Consider the following 22243-nt stretch of genomic DNA (forward strand, 5'->3'; position numbering starts at 1 on the left):
TCAACTGGAAAGCTGCCAATGGCAGTTGATTTGGGCTGATTTCTGCTGGCTGCCGCCAACTAGAGAACTAACCAGTGATAACTTCTTGCCCGCTTGGGCAAAGTCAAGGCTTCTGCTGCAGTACAGCTCAGAACATCCACCCTGGCCTTCAACTTGCAGCACACTCTTAACCCCTTCCCAGCCTAATAACAGATTTGGATGTTCCACAAAAGAGGAAGGGTATCTTTTTATATGCGACGGCGGCAGCAAGAGTTTTGATCGCAGCAAAATGGAAGAGTAATGAAATCCCCTCTATACAAGATTGGATCCAAAAGCTGACAGAATATGCCGAATTAGATGGTCTATCAGAAAAAATAAAGAATAAATCAGAACAGGAATTTGTTTCAAAATGGGAGGTTTTCAAAGAATATCTGAAAAATAAATATAGTAGTTTAAATTCTGTTGCAGCATTCGAGGAACTTCAGTAATAGTTGCAAGGTAGATATAAGAAATTAGATTTATTAAGAATAAGTTTAATTGTGATAAAAGTGTGTATTGGCAATAAGTAATATGAAATTGAAATATGGAATAGACGGGAGGTTGGGTCTTTAGTGTTAAGACCAATATATGTTTTATTGTTTGCTAAGAAAACAAAAACAAAAAAACCCTTCCCAGCCATCAGCATCACGGGTTTGGGAAGGGGAAGCGCTGCACTCTTCCCTGTCTGCAGGATTTGTAACTTGCCTTTTGAGAAGTGCCTCAATGCTGATTGCACAACAAATGGGAACAAAGAACACGGTAAGCAGTGTATCAAATTAAAAAGACACCCCCCCAAAAAATGACAAAAGATAAAGCAGCGAGTGGAGCCACTAAAATGTTCCGAAAGCCCTAAAAGCATTTTCCACATATGGAAATGGAGCTATTGAACTTTGGCTTCCTATCACAAGACGTTCAAGCTCATGGTCTGTTAAGACGCCAGTATCCCTGGTTTGGCTTCCTGGGTCACATGGTGCATAGCTTTGCTTTGCAAATGGGCAAGAGATCATGCACAAATTATCTTTACCAAATCAAGTTGTCAAGTTGTTGTTAAAATCATAGGACTGTCTTGAATGAGATATTTTCAAGGTGCTTCAAATGCGATTCTTTATTTTAAATTTAGCTCTGAGGATCGATGGAGCTTTAGCCTGGCTGTGCTCTTATCTAATCTGTTTTAGGTAATCCCAGACAGACTCTCAATCAGAATTGTATCTTTCTCCTCTTCTCCAGGAATAGCTTTCTTGTATCTAATCAACTCTCAATCTATTCTGAGTTCTTCCTGAAAATTCTTTCTTTTCACCCTTGCTTGTGCAACCAATTTTTTTTTTTAAAATCTGCCTCTTTATTTCTCCCCCTTTAATCTTCTTCCCTATATTTAATTCATAAAGCATTTTGGGAGAGAAGATAAAAATGGCACATATTAAAAGGAATGTAACAGTTGTCATCCATTTTAAATGAAAGCAGAATACAGAGGAGCACTTAAACGCAAGTCTTAAGCACATTTGCTTGAAGGCAGGTCCCATTTATTTTTGTGGGACTTCCTTCCAATTAAGTATGTTAAAGATTACATCCTTTTAGTGCCAAACTAGGCAGCAATGCAGGAGATGTGTGAAAGTTTCCTGATAGCTTCTTCTTTTTTAAAAGGAAGAACAGCAACTTAGGCTGTGAACAAGCAGAAGACGATCAAGGATAGAGGTTGCTACACTGGGAGCTGTTGAGGAATTGCAGGCCGAACAGAGTGCTCGGGCCACTGGTCTGATCCAGCAAGCTCAGGTTCATATTCCCCTTGCTGAGAAGAAGAGTTTGGATTTGATATCCCGCTTTATCACTAACCGAAGGAGTCTCAACGTGGCTAACATTCTCCTTTCCCTTCCTCCCCCACAACAAACACTCTGTGAGGTGAGTGGGGCTGAGAGACTTCAAAGTAGTGGACTAGCCCAAGGTCACCCAGCAGCTGCATGTGGAGGAGCGGGGAAGCGAACCCGGTTCACCAGATTACGAGTCCACCGCTCTTAACCACTACACCACACTGGCTCTCCTGCTGAGTGAATTTTCATAGCACATCTTCTGAGAACTCATCTCTAGGGCTGGGCAATACCTGGTTTCCAACATCAGGATATTACCAGCTAAACCTTGCAATATACCAATATCTGAAATAAAGATGGAACTACATACGTAGAGGTGGATAGTAAGGCTGGGTGATATCTGGTTTTTAGCTTCGTGATATATACTGATATATCACAATGTCTGAAAGAAGGATGGAGCAGTATACCTGAAGGAGTGTCTCCACCCCCATTGTTCAGCCTGGACACTGAGGTCCAGCTCCGAGGGCCTTCTGGCGGTTTCCTCACTGCGAGAAGTAAGGTTACAGGGAAGCAGGCACAGGGCCTTCTCGGTAGTGGCACCCGCCCTGTGGAACACCCTCCCATCAGATGTCAAAGAAATAAATAACTACCTGACTTTTAGAAGACATATGAAGGCAGCCCCTGTTTAGGGAAGTTTTAATGTTTGATGTTTTATCTTGTTTTTAATATTCTGTTGGGAGCCACCCAAAGTGGCTGCGGAAGCCTAGCCAGATGGGTGGGGTATAAATAAATTGTTGTTATTTATTAGACATTGGATGGCTTCATGGTTTTCCCCACATTGTGATTTTTTTCATAGTGTTTACCACACACACACACACACACACACACACACACATCATGATTTGCATTATATTGCCAGGTCAAAAACTATGAAACTGTTATCACCACATGAACTGCAAACCGGTTTGGGGCAATATATCAATATACTGACCAGCCCTATTCATCTCATTTTCAGGACTCACTGGGGTAAGTTAATCTCTGGCTAGTGAGGCCTTTTCTTCGCTGTGGTTGGAACAGCGATGGAGCAAGCTGATCGGGCGCCTGGAGCCAGGGGCGGGGTGAGCCGGGGCAGAACGCTCCATGGGGCCTCCGAGAAGTCTGCCTGCCTCCTCCCACTCAGCTGCCCTACAGCTGAGGGGGAGGCAGTGGGTAGACCATTTGGGGCAGCACGGAGCCTGCGGGTGCCCAAGCCACTGTGTCACTCCCAGGAGAGATGCATGACTCGGGCGCACTGCAGGCCCTGCGTTGAGTGCCGCCTGACATTTTGTCACCCCCCTCAGTGGTGACACCCAGGGTGGACCACCCCCACCGCACCCCACTTCCTCCGCCCCTGGGTTGGAGGAAGGTGGATGACATACCCCAGATTAAAAATAATAATTGCTGCACCAACACAAAGCCAGCACAGGTCCTCATGTTCTGAGTCGCTTTTGCTTTTCTGTCAGTCCCCTGTACTTTGCTTTTAGACAAAATAGATAAAAGGGATACAACAGGAGGAAGGCAGGGAGGGATTATTTTATTGGCAGTCTCCAGCAAAGGCTACAGAAATCTCTGAAATCAAGGCAGAGAGCATCCTGCAGTTTGATTGGCAGGCAAGCAGAGGTACAGCAGCATCAAACAGCAGTCCTGTCTATAAAACTATCAGGCAGCAAGGTTGTCCTAAGATACAAGATCACAACATGTAGAACTTTTTCTTTTTCTTTTTGAGGTTCATTCTCTCTCTTCTTTTTCAATGGAAAATGTGTGTGTATTCCTCTACATTCACGTGCTAAATGTTACTATTGCTATAGGTCTGGTTCACACATCATGTGAACACAAACCATTGCTTAGTGTGAGCATGCAGGCTCTGGGGGAAGAATTTTGCTCTTGGTTTACAGCTTGTGTTTAGTCTGGAGGGAACAAAATCACAAGCTCAGGTTCAGACTGCACGCTAAGCCAAATCATGACTTAGCTCAGTTTGGCACAGCAACTAAACAACCAGGAGGTAGCAAAGAAACCGCAATCTACTCTCATGCTAAGCCAAACCATGGTATGGCTAAGCATAGTTTTGAACCAATGATGTAAGGGAGAAGAAGCCCCCTACTCGGTCTGTTCTGTATGCCATGGAAAGGAATGTGCAGGAGGGAAAAGGAAGATCTGTCAGATTTCATACAAACTTTGTTGTCGCAATCCATCTGTTTCGCCTTAAAATTAATGTGGCAGTTGTCATGGATGCTATGGTAACATCTTGGCTTGACTATTGCTGCAATGTGCTTTGTAGTGACAGTCTAGAAGACTAACATACAGTTGGCCCAGAATTCAGCAGCATGTCTTCTGTCAATCACTAGCTAGCTGCCAGGAACATGTGAAACTGGTCTTTTGTGAGTTTCGCTGGCTTCCTGATTGTTTTTTGGCTAAATGCAGGGTCCTGCTTGTGACTTTCTTTTTTTTTAATCAAAGGTTTATTGGCATAAACACATACAAGGTACAATAAAAATAATGGATATGGTGAATAAAAATAAATGTGAGAATAGAAAAATCAAATACAGATAGAGGAGGGGTAAAAAATGTATATTACCTGGGTTTGAGATATGGCTTAGGGAATGCCTAAGAACAATGGATTGTAGCCAACTAAGTCTTACTCTGAGTAGACCCATGGAAATTAATGGCTCTAAATTAGCTGCATCCATCAGTTCCAATGGGTCTACCATGAGTAGAACTAATAATGGATGCAACGCATGAAAGTGTTGCTTCAAAGGGCTTGTGGAGAAAGGGAAATGGCAACTCTGGGATACTGTATATTGAGTTTCACACCAATTCTGCACATTCAGGCCCTGCCTGGAAAAGCTGGCTAAAAGTTGGGCTCTTTTACAGCTTGCAAATGACATAGCACACGGGTGGACAATTTCTCTCAGCGTTAACTGGAGGGAGGACTATTGAGGTGTGGGATTTGCTTTGCTTCTTGAATATTTTTATTTGGGAGAGCAGAGCACTCTCAGTTGCAGCAATAAATACTGATCTATAAATGCAAACTTCATTTCCGTGTGTGTGTGTGTGTGTAGAATTACACATAATATATGGTTTGTATGTAATAATAATAATAATAATAGTAATAATAATAATATAATTTTTATTTGTATCCCGCCCTCCCTGGCCAGAGCCAGGCTCAGAGTGGCTAACATATAAATAATACAATAATACATGCATACATACATGCATGCATACATAAGCTGAAATGCAGCGAGTGAATTTACTTTAGCAGATATTCATGAAACTATAGAACTTGTTGATCAGCTCAGAGTGAACTAGAACAAATGCTTTCTCTCCACTCCCACTGCCCAATCCATTTTAATCAAAGGTTATTGAAGTGGAATAAAAAAAGATGTGCACTTGTCAAGAATTTTGCAACAGTAAGTAGGTTTGGCTAATTCATTGAGTTGATTCTGCTAACATCCCCACAAAGACACCAAAGGGTACTTCTGTGATTGTGTTATTAAAGAGAGGAGCTCCCATTATATTAAAAAATGGCCTTTCAGAAGCTGTGTTCGGGGGCGATGGGTTCATGGGTTCCTCTTCTTCTCCTTTGGTGATCATTCGTAGCCGAGTGAGATTGTCTTCCATGGGTTGTAAGTCAGCACTAGGCAACAACTGTAGATAGCAACAACCATCTTGGAAACAAACTGGGGTTGATGGGTGGGAGGAATCAATATATGCACTTGTGATTAACCAATAAGCCACAGGCTGTGTTTGCAACTAAAATAATTGTTATGGTGCAGTTCTCATGTTCACTCCATTAAGAACATAAGAAGGGCCCGCTGGATCAGGCCAATGGCCCACCTAGTTCAGCATCCTGTCCTCACAGCAGCCCGTTGGAAACCCCCAAGCGGGGATCCAAGCACAAGAGCCTCTGCCCTCCTGTAGTTTCCAGCAACTGGTATTCAGAAGCAGCAGTGTCTTTGCCCATAGACACAGAACATAGTCATCATGGCTAACAGCCTCTATTTAGTAGTTTTGCAAATATCCCATTGCCTTCCAAAACATCTGGTGTGAGCCAGAGTAGAGGTTGAATGGTTTTTACCGTAGGCATGTCAGGAGGGAAATGGAGGTGAGGGGGGGGGGAGGGCAGGCGAAAAAGGTTGTCTTTAATGTGGTTTGCAAACCCTGTGGTTTGTCATCCTCCCCAGAAGCTACCTACAAGGAGACGTCACATGATGGAACAAATGCTACCCAAGGTGTATGCAGTAGTAAAGGTAAAGGGACCCCTGACTGTTAGGTCCAGTCATGGACGACTCTGGGGTTGCGGCGCTCATCTCGCTTTACTGGCCAAGGGAGCCGGCTTACAGCTTTTGGGTCATGTGGCCAGCATGACTAAGCCACTTCTGGCGAACCAGAACAGCGCATGGAAACGCCGTTTATCTTCCCACCGGAGTAGTACCTATTTATCTACTTGCACTTTGACGTGCTTTCAAACCGCTAGGTTGGCAGGAGCTGAGACCGAGCAACGGGAGCTCACCCCGTCGCGGGGATTCGAACCGCCGACCTTCTGATCGGCAAGCCCTAGGCTCTGTGGTTTAGACCACAGCGCCACTAGAGCTCTAAGTGTCAGCAAACCTTCTTCAGCACTGTGAACAGCTCCCTGGTATCAAATCAGCTTTGCCTTCCCCACCTTTCTTTAGCTTTCTAGTCCCTAACTCTTGCATATGTGTACAGCACTTGTCTGGGTGTGCATTGAGCTTAGAAGAGGCAACTGAATCATCTTGAGTTACAGCCAGGAATTATTCAGCTCAACCTAGCCTTCCCTACCTTGGACTGCAGACTCACCTGAAGTCCCTTAAGCTTCCTCACTTTCTTTGCTTCCACCATTCCAGGTCCTCTGACAGGCACAGCTGGTATTAAGGGGCAGCCTAGTTAGGCATCACACCACACACTAGGGAGATCGTTTTGGTTGATCCTAATAGTGGGATTGGGGACGCGGGTGGTGCTGTGGGTAAAACCTCAGCGCCTAGGACTTGCCGATCGCATGGTCGGCGGTTCGAATCCCCACGGCAGGGTGTGCTCCCGTCGTTTGGTCCCAGCGCCTGCCAACCTAGCAGTTCGAAAGCACCCCCGGGTGCAAGTAGATAAATAGGGACCGCTTACCAGCGGGAAGGTAAACGGCGTTCCGTGTGCTGCGCTGGCTCGCCAGATGCAGCTTGTCACGCTGGCCACGTGACCCGGAAGTGTCTGCGGACAGCGCTGGCTCCCGGCCTATAGAGTGAGATGAGCACACAACCCTAGAGTCTGTCAAGACTGGCCCGTACGGGCAGGGGTACCTTTACCTTTACTAAAAGTGGGATTATCCTACTATGGCTTTTTGCATTTCCTTCTCTATGGAGCCAGCTATGCTTTTTGGTTACATTACTTTGTAAAGCAGCATGTACAATGATGGTAAAAAAGGTAAAGGTAAAGGTACCCCTGCCTGTACGGGCCAGTCGTGTCTGACTCTAGGGTTGTGTGCCCATCTCACTTAAGAGGCCGGGGGCCAGCGCTGTCCGAGGACACTTCCGGGTCACGTGGCCAGCGTGACGAAGCTGCTCTGGCGAGCCAGCACCAGCGCCGCACACGGAAATGCCGTTTACCTTCCCTCTATAAAGCGGTACCTATTTATCTACTTGCACTTAGGGGTGCTTTCAAACTGCTAGGTGGGCAGGAGCTGGGACCGAATGACGGGAGCTCACCCCGCCGCGGGGATTCAAACCGCCGACCATGCGATTGGCAAGTCCTAGGCACTGAGGTTTTACCCACAGCGCCACCCGCGTCCCTTCACAATGATGGTGCAATAATTAAAATAATTCAAGATGAACTGGAAAGTTGACAAATGTAAAATGCAGCATTTCTTAAATTTGCAACCTGGAGTCAAACGTCCATGCTGTTCTAGTATCAGCCTCAAATCTTTGTCCTGTAATCGGAAGAAGCTTAGATACTGAATTGTGAAGTGGGCAGTGTGTGTCTGCTCTACCCCTCCTCCAGTAAAATGCATTTTTTCCTCTTTTACATTGTTGAATTTTATAGCATTGGTGGGATTTAAGCTTGGATTAAGAGAGAGACGTTGCAAGCTTGTTCATTTTGTGGGGGTGGGGTGGGGTGGAGAGTAGTGACGAGTCCTCAGCTGCAACAGTTATAATCCAAATTGTCTATTAAGCTTTTACAGGGATCCTGCTGCGAGAAGCCAGGCCGAAATAGCAGCATATTCCCTCTGCAGCTGCTCTTTTCAGTGCACCGGGCTTGTCTGATTTTTGCCGCGAAAGGCATGCATCAGACAAGCCGTAAGTGTGACCCCCTGTGATTACATTTTGAGGCTTATTTCAAACCAGTATTTTAAAGCAAAAGAGGAGGGGAGGAAGCGGAGGAGAGAGTCCAGAGAGCAACAATTGGAAATGCTGCTATTTGACACAAGACATCTCTTCCACAAGTGGAAGGATCATAGCTGAGTGGTGGAGCATTTGCTGTTCATGATGCACAAGGTCCCTGGTTCAGTCCCCAGCATTTCCAGGATGGTTGCAAGAGACTCCTGTCTGAAACCCTGGAGAGCGGCTGCCAATCAGTGTGGACAGTATTAAGCCAGATAGCCAGTTGGTATGGCTTGTTATAAGATATTTTCCGATCTTCCACCTCTAATATAACACTAGCTCATGCCTGAGGTTTCTGTTTTTATCTTTGTTTTATGCATCAGCATTAAAAAAAATAACGATATACAGTGGTACCTCGGGTTAAGAACTTAATTCGTTCTGGAGGGGGCACCAAATAGATCTGTGGTCAAAAAGTGATGGTGCTTTAAAATTCATTGGGGTTCAACTACCCAGTTCGCAGTCTGTGCTGAGTAAGTTGTGCCGTCAGTGGGACAGAGACTTAGGACTAGGGTTGCCATATGTCCAGGAAAACCTGTACATGTCCTCTTTTGCGGGGCCAACAAGCCCACCCAGGCAGATTTTAAAGGAAGTCTGGTTTTTTCGGGGGGGGGGTTATTTGGAGGGGCTTGGGGGTGGGCTTGGGCTGCTCTGCACACCATAGCTGCTTCCAGTCTGAGCTGGGCAAACATTAATGTGGGCTTGGCAGCTGTGGTCCCACATGCCCGCACACCTCTTTCCTTGTCTCAGGCTGGCAGTGGCTCAGGCTGTCCTCTTTTTTTCCTCTTCAAGATATGGCAACCCTGCTTAGGGCATACATAGGCAACTATGTATGTCTCATGACAACCCCCAGTTCTAAAGCAACATCCTCTGTTCCTGCCTACAAACGTCGACTCCTCATTGTTTTCCTCTAAGACTGTTACCTGAGCATTGGCTTCACTGAACTCAGTGGGACTAAACTTGCAGATCAGGCTGTAAAACCCATCAAGCATTTGCTTGACAAAGGTGGTTCTTCTGCCAGCTGTCACATATGCTTTGCTTTTCTCTGAGAACAAGCAGAATGATCTTTCAAATGTTATTGTTAGCATTTCACAAAACATTTCCTCTGTTCGTCTGCAGTTTTAAACCCTTCCAGAAAACCCGTCCCTTGTGCATCACGAGGATTTGCGCTGGTGATGGTATCAGGGCGCTTATAAACAAACCTGCTTTCAGTAATGTTTGTGCCTGCAGAAGTTTTGCAACAGACACCCTGTTTCATCTCCAGTCAGCGTGTGTCTCGCGGATTCCCGCTGGCATCCTGAAATTTTGTGTACATCAAAAGTTCTAGTGATGTTGCTGTTCTGTCCCACTGCTGTGCAAGAGTTCCCTCTCAAGACAGTAATAATATGTTAACAGTGGGAGTGCATTATAGCAAGACTAATAAAGGGGAATGATGTAAGGATGCTCCACTATATCTACCACCAGTGCACTGATATTGTGCCAATGATATGTTGCTGAATACACCTGCAGAAAAAGCAGCAATCTGGAGAGCCCTGAGTTAAGCGCTCAATAAATGTAACACTAATGTCCCAACAAGTGAAACTGATCTGTAGAAAATGTAACTTGAAAAAAAGAGACATTGCACATACTTTTGTAAACCAAGAAATCTTTAATAAAAAATAGATTTTTAAAAAATATGAAAAGAAATATCTAGTCTCCATCTACATGATTCTTTTCCTCCCTGTTCTCGCTGATCGGCAAGCCCTCAGATGTTAAAAGGGGGTGTCAGGCGCGGGTCAGCAATAAATCACACAGAGTAAGTGAAGTGAACTTTTTATTAGAAGAAACAAAATCTGCTCAGGAGTGCCATGCCTAATGATCACAGCAACTCTTCTTGGTAGGCCGTGCCCCTATGAAGCATTTGAGACTGAAGATCCTTGCTTTCCCACAGGTTCCTCTCCCGGGTCCTTCCCAAGCAATCTGAGACTCTGCCAGGATGACTGTCGTTGCTCCTCCCTCTTCATGCCTCTTCTGGTTCTGGGAGACCAGGGGAGAGGGGAGCTGGTAGCAGCAGGAGGGGGAGGCACTGTCGATTCTTCACCAGCCTGACTCATCTTTGTCTCTTGGTTTCCCTCCTCTCCTACTTCCACTTCTGATTCTGGACTTCTCTCTGCCACAGAGTCTCCCTGCTCACTAAACCCTGTTACCTCTTCAGCTTCCGACACCTCCTCCTCCCTCTTCTCCCTCTCACCAACTCATCGTCATCTCACTACCACTCCCCAGGCTTCATCCCTTGGGGGTTCCCCAGTTGGTCCAGCCAGTCCACAACATCAATATGATGTGTGTTCAATCCAGGGTACTCCTCTTTCTTTCTTTCTTTCTTTCTTTCTTTCTTTCTTTCTTTCTTTCTCTTCCTTCCTTCCTTCCTTCCTTCCTTCCTTCCTTCCTTCCTTTCTTGTCTGCAATCCTTCACTATCAAAGATAAGATAATTGGTCCCACTCACCCACCCCAAATATTACTTCAGAGTGATGTCTCCTGCTTCATGGATCTCCATATGTTTAGAATTGGTATCAATGAGCCAAACAATAGGAAACATTGAAGGCTACCAGAGCATTATTTTTGCTAGATCATTTGCTGTTGCTAGAGATGAACTCACCAGAGTTCAGTGGGGCAGCTGCTCTGGCATTCATGGCAACTGCATTTGTGAGTTCTTGTTAACCAGAGACTCTGAATTTTAGTGCTCTGAGAGAGGTAGAAGAAATTCTATGTTCAGTCTGTAAGTGTCAGATTGCTTTAGTGTAGAAGATGTACAGATTGTATAGGTATTAATCTACAATTCTTATCCTACAAGAGGACAAACTGCAGTGGCACCTTCTCCCCCACCTGCACATTTGCAGTAGGCTCCCTGATCCAGAAAAAAAACCCCACTTTCTCATGGTTCAGTGTTGTTACAACCCACTTGGTGGCATAAGTTGTCCTCGATTCTAATGATTTTGCGCTCACTAATGATGAACAACTGTGCAATGAGGTGTCAGGATTTGATGGTGGCTGTTTGCAAACTTGGGGGTAATTATACTCCGTTGTCTAATAGCTTATCTTATTGATGTTGTGCTGACATGTTTTTAAGCAACATTCAGTGATTGCAGAGACTTAATGGTACCAGTTCCTGGCTCATTATCATATTTTTTTGCATTTGATTTGTCTGATTGCTGCAGGTGGAAACAATAGGTGATGCCTACTGTGTTGCAGCAGGGCTCCACAGACAGAATCTAAATCACGCAAAGCCCATTGCGCTGATGGCCCTGAAGATGATGGAGCTGTCAGAGGAGGTGCTTACACCGGATGGAAGACCTATTAAGGTAAACTTACTTGCTCTGCATCCTGAGCAATCGAAAGGAAAGCAGCTGTAGCACAGGCACAGTTGAATTGCCCTGGGTGCAACTTATAGCCCTTACAGAGTGTAGGTCAGCAAGGTGTTAGGCAAAGCATGATAGCTGATTGAAACCTCCATCCCCAAGAGCAGTATACCACTAAATACCACTTGCTGGGGAGCAAAGCCACAGGATGTTGCTTTCATGTCTTGCTTCTGGCGGCATCTGGCTGGCTACTGTGGGAAATGAGATTCAGGATTCAATGGTTCCTGGTTTTAGGAACCTGCAAACTTATCTTTTAATAAATAAGAATAATAATTTATTACCAACCCTTTACCATAAGGTGCCAGGGCAAATTATGACAATTTAAAAATACAATACAGTGGTACCTCGGGTTAAGAACTTAATTCCTTCTGGAGGTCTGTTCTTAACCTGAAACTGTTCTTAACCTGAAGCACCACTTTAGCTAATGGGGCCTCCAGCTGCCGCCGCGCCGCCGGAGCATGATTTCTGTTCTTATCCTGAAGCAAAGTTCTTAACCTGAAGCACTATTTCTGGGTTAGCAGAGTCTGTAACCTGAAGTGTATGTAACCTGAAGCGTATGTAACCCAAGGTACCACTGTATTAAGAGGAGTTAAAACAGATTGCAATCAAGAGAATAGGATGGACCCTGCATATTTTTGTATAGCTCAGTCAGTAGAACATGAGACTCTTAATCTCAAGATTGTGGGTTCAAGCCCCACATAGAATTGTAGAGTTGGAAGGGACCCCAAGGGTGATCTCGACCAGTCCCCTGTAATGCAGGAATGTCAGCTAAAGCATCCATGACAGTTCACTTTATTATTCTATGAGTGAAAGATCAATTTTCCATCTGCTTTCCATCTGACCAGCTGGTAACAACCCCACATTCCCTCTCATGGCAAACTCAGTGTCCCTGTACTAACAAGAAAGCAGACAAACATGGAGCCAATGGGAAATGAAACTGTATCAGCATTTGCCTGTCGCCCGAACAGCCCAGTGCAGACTGAGCATGCTCAGTGGACATGAGGTGCCAGAGAATGCTGTAATGCTGTGTCATTTGGGAAGGAAAGGCATGAAATAGAAAGGATAAGGAAGCCTACTTGAGTTACTGAAAGCTTATAGTAGACAGCATGGTTGGCCAGAACCCTGAATAGGAGCACTCCTGTTAGGGGGTAAGGATATGTTGTTGTTTAGTCGTTTAGTCGTGTCCGACTCTTCGTGACCCCATGGACCAGAGCACGCCAGGCACTCCTGTCTTGCACTGCCTCCCGCAGTTTGGTCAGACTCATGTTTGTAGCTTCGAGAACACTGTCCAACCATCTCGTCCTCTGTCGTCCCCTTCTCCTTGTGCCCTCCATCTTTCCCAACACCAGGGTCTTTTCCAGGGAGTCTTCTCTTCTCATGAGGTGGCCAAAGTATTGGAGCCTCAGCTTCACGATCTGTCCTTCCAGCACTCAGGGCTGATTTCCTTAAGAATAGAGAGGTTTGATCTTCTTGGAGTCCATGGGACTCTCAAGAGTCTCCTCCAGCACCATAATTCAAATAATTGAATTGAATAATATTTCATAATAATTCATAATAATTGAATTATGGTGCTGGGGTAAGGATATACACCCCCCTAATGTTTTTATATAGCATTGGGGACAGGCTTTTCTTTTTTCCCCATTTCTTCCCCCCATCTTTTCTTAATTTTTTGCGTTTGGGGTGTGGAGGTTAAGCAAAAGCACTCCCTTAGATGTTAATGCTCTACAGGGTTTGGAATAAATTTCTCATATACATTTTTTTTAAAAAAAGAAAAGCTTTGCTCCTAGGTCAATCAAATGTGGCATTCTTCATAGAGAATGGTCCTATGGAAACAACAGTACATCACAATGTGGTGTCATTTCCAGGGGCATTCTTGGTTAAAACATGAGAGAGGAAAATGGCACAAAGTTTTTCACTTTGAAACCTCCACTGCTCAGCGGCTGGCTATCATGTCAAGCAAGTGATCCATTTTCCATTCTCCCTACCTGAAGTACAAGCCATAAAGATAGCATGGAAAAGAGATAGTATTTCCTCTTCTTGCTTTGAACCGCGTCAGTCCAAATGTTGAGCTGCGGCGTCCCTTTGCATCCACTGAGTAGAGCATGGTTTTCTGATAAGCCCAACATGATGTATTGCTGGTTACATTCGTCCCCCAGGCAGATGCTTCATTCCCAGTTACGTTGGAGCATGACAACACAGAGCTTATCGGCACTGAAATTAGCTTATCCGTTTCTTGGGAAAATAAATACACAATGTGCTTTGTTTGCAATATCTTTCACTAAGCCGGGGGGGGGGGGAGTTTCTGGATGCTGAACTGTCTTGGAGATACATTTAAAGCCTTTCATTAGGCATCGTATGTGTCATCTGATGTGGTTCAGGTAGAGCCATGGCTGGATCAGCTACAGGGTCAAGTTCCCCTTGAGAGAACTCAATTGCGTAGGTGTAGCTAGTTTTCTTTTCCCGTGGTACTTTGGCATCCCCAGTTGCTAATTGCTGCAATGTTTTGTGCACCTTTCTTGGGTAATGATAGCACCTAATTTAACAGCAAGCACTTGCTAGCAAGACGTTCCATGAGATATAATAAACTACAGATCATTAAAGTTTGAATTCATTAAGGAGCTTGCAATACAGATGGTAAAATAATTTTCCAGCTCCCCCCCCCTTTAAATTTCCCCAACACTCAGTAGAACAGACATAATTGCATGATCTTGACACTAATGGAGTCATCTTCTCCAGAGATGTAACTCTTCACTGACTCTTGGGGTCATGATGGGAGACTGAAAAGCTAAGAACCAACCACTGACAATGCAGTGGTGCGCCTGATGTGCTGGCTTTCAGAAAAGGAGATACCATATAGATGAAGTGGTTCCTAGTTTTGCCTCCAGTTCTTCTTTTTTTAACTAGAAACATGGTGCTAAGCTGTTGCTGAATAAGTGCAAGGAATGCAGACAAGAGCTTCTCACATTCTCTGTTCCACTTCCTCTGCTAGAATGATAAATGTCTGGAAACACTTCAGAAGAGTGCCAATATCTCGCCTTTTCCCTCTGGACTTGAGTTGCATGTGTGTGTGTGTGTTTACCACTATCTAGGAATGGGGGGAGAAATTCACTATTAAGCTTCACTATTTCCTTCATTTTGTGCCGGTATTATATTTTCAGTATAAACAGGACTCCATTTTCGCACCTACACACACACACACACAACACTTTTAATTGTTCTCCCCTCTGAGATGAGGAGGGGAGGAAACAGGAAAACCTGGGCATTTCAGGATCTAATCAGAAACCGTTATGGATTCTGTAATCCCAGAACTGTCCCTGGAGACTTGAAGGGTATGTAATGAATTTCAGAAAAAAGTGTGAGATATTGATAAAAACTGTAAATGCAGTTCTCTTCCCTAGCTTTATACCTTCCTACATCAGGACAAACAGATGAAATAGTGGGCATAATGACCCTGATCCACTCCCAGTGTTGCACGATGACAGGTGCACAGACATCTCCATCTGCAACTGTGTGGTTCTGTGTCCAGCCAGTTCAGTGGCTCCTGATGAGCGCTGCAATATGGAAAGGGATGCATGCCCAGATTTGCATCTCCATTGTCTGTACAGACACACACATCCACAATCTCCTTTGTTGGTTATCCAGGGACCTGGTTTTTCATAACTGTAAGCTGAAAGTGCCTGCCTGTAACATCTAGTAATGGAGTTGTGTTTGTTGGAATAAAAGTAATTCCATTATTATCACATCGTTGGCTGGTTTTGACTGGGGATTGACTGAAAAACCAAGTTAAGAACTCTGAGATTTGTCCCTGTCTATAAAATTGGTGTTTATTATTTTGGGGAGAAGCCTTCATTAGATTGACCTTGCGCTAAAATACAAGGTAGCTGTAGTTTCTTGAAAGTATTGATTTTAAGCTTCCCTGTACATCCTCAAATAGCAAATTGGAACACCATTGAGGCTAAGGAAAGCAGTTTTAAATTGATTTCAATAGGAGAGTTCAGGGATGATCAAACTGAACTCAGTGGCTTTTAAAGTGCTTAACTTTGGCACGACCATACCCTGTATTTCTCCCCAATTTTATTCCCTGCACTCTAGCAGAACGCTAAATGTTAATAGGCAGAGCTAATAGGAATTCTCTAGAATGTTGACCTTCAGAGTGAAAGAGAGAGATATTGTTGCCTCTGCCACATTTAGCATATTTAATCCATTGGAATTAAAGGTAGTTTTTGGATGTACATTTTAAAAAGCACGCTTAAACTATTGCCCAATTAACTCATGCTCTGGTGAAACAAAAAATAGGGAGGGAGGGAGGGAGGTGTTTCTTTAATTCTGCATAGCTCTAATCTTCCAATCTTGCTAGATGGATAACTTCAATAACCACATGTTATTGACAGGTGGGAACTATACAAATGGGATCAATGGCTATGGGGATATTGGGTTGAGGGGGATTAAATTTAGACCTCACCCTAAAGGTAAAGGTAAAGGGACCCCTGACAGTTAAGTGCAGTCGTGAACGACTCTGGGCTTGTGGCGCTCATCTCACTTTAAAGGCCGAGGGAGCCGGTGTTTGTCTGCTCCGCAGACAGTTTTTCCGAGTCAAGTGGCCAGCATGACTAAGCCGCTTCTGGTGCAACAGAACACCAACACCAGAGCAGCACACGGAAATGCCGTTTACCTTCCCACCAGAGTGGTACCTATTAATCTACTTGCACTTTTTGGTGGGTTTTCAAACTGCTAGGTTGGCAGGAGCAGGGACCGAGCAATGGGAGCTCACTCTGTCGTGAGGATTCGAACTGCTGACCTTTTGATCGGCAAGTCCAAGGCTCTGTGGTTTAACCCACAGTGCCACCTGCGTCCCTAGTAGCATCATTAGACCTCACCCTAGTGGCATCATTTCACTTTTCCCTGCCCAGCAATGGCCCCCAACAGAGGGCTGTCCACCTTTCTTTGGTGGTCTTCTGGCCCTTTATTTAATTTTAAAAGTAGCTGCTGCTTAGGGTGGCAGCAGCAAATGCATAAGCACCTGTTTTTAACTCTGCTACCTGTAGCAGCGGCACAACAGAACATATCAATATACTGCAGGTGCTGTGTTGTTTTTTTCTGAACCACCCCAGATGCCAAGTTGGGGCTGGGATGGGGTGAGGGCACTATACGAAAACGAGTGAACAAGTGGTGAATCTGCCAGCCACTCCTGGAAATTTGTGGAGGGGTCTCTGAAGAATAGGCAAAAGAAAGGAATGTTTCATTAATGGGTTCTGCATAATGTAGCATCATTACACAACTTACCTGTATGTGACATTCGTGGGACTTTCTGCAGCTTGGGGATTTCATTTTTTTAACTGTCTTTGTGAAGTTTCTTTTTTGTCATTGCCTTAATATTCTTGCTGTGTACAGTGCTATGAAAAATTCAAAAAACGAGGACTTGTTGTGATAGTTATTTTATTAAATACGTTATTTGCGAGTCGCCTCCTCCGTTTGCTGGGAGACACTGAGCATTTCACGTATGAAGCTTATGCTTGAGGTTTCTAGTCATGCTGGCTACGTCAGTGAGATTCTTGACTAAAGAGAGTTTTCCCTTTAAGTCTCAATAATTATTTGCATTTATTTTTTTAGTGAGTTAAGGTGGCACTAATGGGTCTGAGGAGCGAGGCGAAGAACTAAGCAGGCGCAGAGGAAAAGCAAACGTCAATTTGCATGTGCTTCTAAAATTAACTCTGCAATTATGCAGATTTGTTGTGTGCAGTCTTCCTTGTTGAAAGCTTGCAGGGCATGGAGTGGGTGAAAGAGAAACCAGACCTCTCCCAAACCTCCTTTAAAATGTGCTGCTTAATGTGGGAGAAGTTCACACTGAATAGTATGGGGACCGGCAATCAGAATGAACAGGGAAATGTATATGAAGATTCTGTATGAATCGTCAAACTATTAGTCCTTCATCTTCTTTTACTTTTAAAAGTACTTTTGCACCAAAGAAATCTACCAAATAAATGAAGTTTAATATTTACAACACTGGTCTAAAACTGGAAATAATAGCAGTATAGAATGTGTTGGATCCAAACTTAAGGACTGACTTGCATCCGATTAACTTCAGCAGGTCTACTCTGAGACTGTCATTAATCCCAGATACCTGTAGACCTGCTGACTTTACAAGGCACAACATAGAGTTTTCCATTCAGCAATTAGTTCTTCTGTGCTGTAGAAAACTGGTGTTGTGTTGGCATAGAGTGATGTTGAGTTGCACCATCATCCTGCAGATACACTGTGGATGTCTGGAGCACTCAGTAAAGGGCTCTTGAAAATGTACGGGGCTCTTATCAAATGGACTGGGGAGAATATGGTCCTATATCCAGCAAGGCTGAAAAAGGCTTTGCTCATCCCAGTCCTGAGAGCTAGTGTGATGCTCAAGCCAAAAAAAATGTTCCCTACCTGTGGATTATAGCATGTTTCGGTATGCACACTCAGGTCTCATAGGAATACAGGTTTGTTGTGCAACATATGAATTAAGGAAGTGACCTCAAACATACCTTCCAGTTCTCTGTAAATGCACAGTGCAGGGAAATGGTAGATACAAGGAAGCTGGTTCGCTATTACTGATCTGAGTTTTCGTTGAGGAGCCCCTAAGGAACTCAGAGTTAATCAGAAAATAGTTTGAAAACCACCAACCTAGAACCCTCTGCCTTGTGGAATTCAGTGCACATAACTATACATACATATATACATACATGTAAAGGGTAAAGGGACCCCTGACCATTAGGTCCAGTCACGGACGACTCTGGGGTTGCGGCGCTCATCTCGCTTTATTGGCTGAGGGAGCAGGCGTACAGCTTCTGGGTCATGTGGCCAGCATGACTAAGCCGCTTCTGGCAAATCAGAGCAGTGCACGGAAATGCCATTTACCTTCCCGCCAGAGTGGTACCTATTTATCTACCTGCACTTTGACGTGCTTTCGAACTGCTAGGTTGGCAGGAGCAGCGACCAAGCAATGAGAGCTCACCCCGTCGCGGGGATTCGAACCGCCGACCTTCTGATCGGCAAGTCCTAGGCTCTGTGGTTTAACCCACAGCGCCACCCGAGTCCCATATACATACATACATACAAACATACATACATATATATTCTCCTTTCCTGAAAATTTTTACCTCTGTCTTGTCTCAGCGAACCCTTCCAAATTTGCCTTGAATTTTACATTACTCAAATTTTGATGGCTCCTCTCTTTAATCTCGTGGAGCCCATAGTTCCTCAAATGCTTGATGGAACTTCTGGCTTAGTTGCTTGCAGGTACATTTTAAGATATAAAAAGAAAAAGACACAGGTATGTTTTTATGTCGGAGCAACATTCTTCATTAATCTTGTACCTTTCTTTGAATGTTTATTCCCGCCTGCTAGGGTTGCAGGTGGTCGACTTGACATGAGGGTGCTTAAATCACTTGAGCTGTGTACAGTTATGCCAAACATTACTCTCCTCCAGAAAAGCAGAGCCCTGCGTTTCTGCTGATAATTCCATCACTGGTATGTGGAAATCTTCCTTCCAGTATCCTAGCAACTTCTCTTTTTCTTTCTCCTTTCTTTTTTCTCCTTTCTAATGTGTAAATCATTCCCCAAAAGCTACAAAATAGCCTATTTCAGGGTGGCTCGCCTGAAATGAGAAATTATTTGTCATTTTGTGTAATAACATTACAGCAAAAGAGTACATTTGCATATGGAACAACTAATCATGTTTTTAATGCCTCAGCAATGTGGTTATATAACCAGATTCACCCCCCCTTGCTCTGGAGCTTCCTTTCTTGGTGTTAGCGATCCAAGAGTTGGTGGTAACATTTTTCCTCTCCACAGAAACAAGCTCACAGAATTAGTGAGAGGGTATCCAACCCAACACCGTTCAAAGATGCAAGTTTTCCATTCACACAGAACTCTTCTTCAGATAAAACTAGAGTATTACTCTCTCCCCCCCTATATAAAAAAAACCCTGGCATAAATGCTAACATAACATAGCTCATAGCGGGGTTTTTAAGTGTCTAACTTTCAATAATCATTTGCCCTGTGACTGCCGAGGGAATGGTGTGTGTTGCAAGGGATTCTGGGGCACATTATACCAAAACAACAACAACAACCAACCTTGGAATCAACTGAACTCTAGAATGCTACAGACTGAATGTTGCTTCACTCCTGGATAGCTCAGTCAGTAGAGCATGGGACTCTTACTCTCAAGGTTGTGGGTTTGAGCCCCACGTTGGGCAAAAGATTCCTTCATCACAGGGGGTTGGACTAGATGATCTTTGAGATTCCAACTCTACAATTCTATGATTCTCGTGAACTGAGAGCAGGCACACTCCCCAGTAGCTTTGCAGTACAGGCTGGTTGTGATGAGTGCAGTATTTTTCAAAAATACTGTCTCTGCTCTTCTTATTGATGGCGGGAAGCTTAAACTGGGATGGGCTTTGGGTCGCAAATGCTCCTCTGCATCTCATTTTGAGCCGTTCTGAGACCCTTTCAAACTAATTTTAGACTTTGGACTTAAGAAGGCCGCCCTATTTAGAAGGCAGCGTGTTTTACTTGACTGACTTCAAAATGTGGCAAGCCAGCCCCAGATACAGGGGGAGAGATTTGATTCCGTCCACCTTTAAAGGCGAACTTGCCAAGTTCGGACTTCCCAAAACAGTATGAGAACTGAACCACAGCCATCTTTCAGAATTCTCACTTCTGCATGCAAAGCACATTGAATCATATTATTGTAGAATTGGAAGGGACGCTGAGGATCATCTAGTCCAGGCATCCCCAACCTGAGGCCCTCCAGATGTTTTGGCCTACAACTCCCATGATCCCTAGCTAACAGGACCAGTGGTCAGGGATGATGGGAGTTGTAGTCCCAAAATATCTGGAGGGATGAAGTTTGGGGGTGCCTGATCTAGTCCAACCCCTTGCAAGGCAGGAATATGCAGCTGTCCCATGTTCTACCCCCGAATCATGGTCCTTCCCAAAGGGCCCAGAAGAATCATATTACTGTTCCAGGGGCGCACTGTTTGCAACTGTCTTTTGATTTGCTTTCTATTTTGAAAGAGCTTTGCAGAGTCCTCTCTCCAGCAGTGTTAGTATTGGAAGGAGGAGTTCCCTATTCATCTTTGGCATTTCATGAGTAAGAGCCGGGGGGAGAGAGAACATGGGGGAAAATAAATAACAGTCCTGTCTGCATTCAGAAGCAAAGGCATTTATTTACTCAAGGCCAGAGATGCTATTAAATCATAGCACTGTGTGGGAGAAGGTGCTGAAATGTACAATCCCTATGGAAGCAGAAGATGATGTCTTGGCTTTAGGGCCAAGAGAGAGCACACCTACTTCATCCTTTTGCAGTTATACAGTGTGCGCATACTCCTGTAACTGATGCAGCTAGAGGGAGATGACCTTCACCTATTGATCCAGCATTGCGGGAGTGGAATTCCCATGGGTTCACACCGCAGTGCTCTGGTGATGTTTCAAAGCATCTTCACACTTTGCCGAAATGCACAAATCAGAGTTCAGCCCCCATTAATGCCTACTTTTCGCGGCTTGTGGCAGCTTCCTACAAAGCACTTTCGTGACAGGGAGCGAGCCAGCAGTAAATCACGTCGTTCAAGTTGGAGCTAATTCTTTATTAGCAAGAACACGCTCTGCACAGACCCAGTAGGTCTCGCCCCATGGGTCAGTTGTCGAGACTGAAAGTCCCTGCCTCTCCACAGCCTCTTAAGTTCTCTCATCTTTTCCCAAGCAGTCAGAGACTGCGCCTGCATGAAGCCAACCTCTCCCCTGCCCTTTTCATGCCTCTTCTGGTTCTGGGAGAGGGGAGGGGAGCTTGTCGCAGCAAGAAGGGGAGACACCCGTGACTCTTCAGCAGCCTGGCTCATCTCTGCCTCTTGGCCTCTTCCCACTCTCCTGCTTCTGCTTCTGTCTCTGATTCTGGACTCCTCTCTGCCACAGCCTCTCCCAGCTCACTAAGTCCTGATACCTCTTTAGCTTCCAACACTACCTCCTCTTCCTAGTCTCTCTCTCCTCCCTCTGACCACGTATCGGCATCCCACCACCAATCCCCGGGCTCTGAGCCTTCTTCCCTCAGGTGTTGCCCAGCTGGTTCCTTCAGCCTGTCCGTGATGTTTTGATTCGAAGGAGGCTAGTTAGAAATGATGAGATAAGAATACTTTTTAAAACTGTGGGGCAGATCCTGCTCTTCACACACACCTTCTGCCCAGTGCGACAAGCGGTCAGGGCTGCCCACCTAACAATTACCTGGCATCACAATTACATCAGGTGGCCGCACAATGTGAAATCAAACTACAGTGTTAAGAACCTAATTCGTTCTGGAGGTCCATTCTTAACCTGAAACTATTCTTAACCTGAGATACCACTTTAGCTAATGGGGCCTCTCGCTGCCACCGCATGATTTCTGTTCTCATCCTGAAGCAAAGTTCTCAACCTGAGGTACTATTTCTGGGTTAGCGGAGTCTGTAACCTGAGGTACCACTGTACATGGAGGAGGGGAAGTAAGTGTGGCACTTTTCTAGTGCAGCAAATCCGCTGACATTAGTTGTAGGGCAGGTAGGCATGGCTCAACCGAAAGCTTCAATCCTCAGCATCTCCAGG

The 22243-nt window shown here is 44.8% G+C and overlaps 1 protein-coding gene across 1 annotated transcript in view; it reads left to right on the forward strand.

Annotated features, from left to right (window-relative positions):
• The window catches only part of GUCY1A2 (guanylate cyclase 1 soluble subunit alpha 2), a 159648-nt gene that overhangs the window by 85419 nt on the left and 51986 nt on the right, over positions 1 to 22243 (forward strand). The window contains exon 6 of the mRNA XM_083609123.1: positions 11438 to 11581. Coding sequence (XP_083465249.1) covers positions 11438 to 11581 — 144 coding nt within the window. The remainder of the gene's footprint in view (positions 1 to 11437; positions 11582 to 22243) is intronic.

Source organism: Podarcis filfolensis, assembly GCF_964270895.1.
Source record: "Podarcis filfolensis genome assembly, chromosome: 4".
NCBI classification, from domain to species: Eukaryota; Metazoa; Chordata; class Lepidosauria; order Squamata; family Lacertidae; genus Podarcis; species Podarcis filfolensis.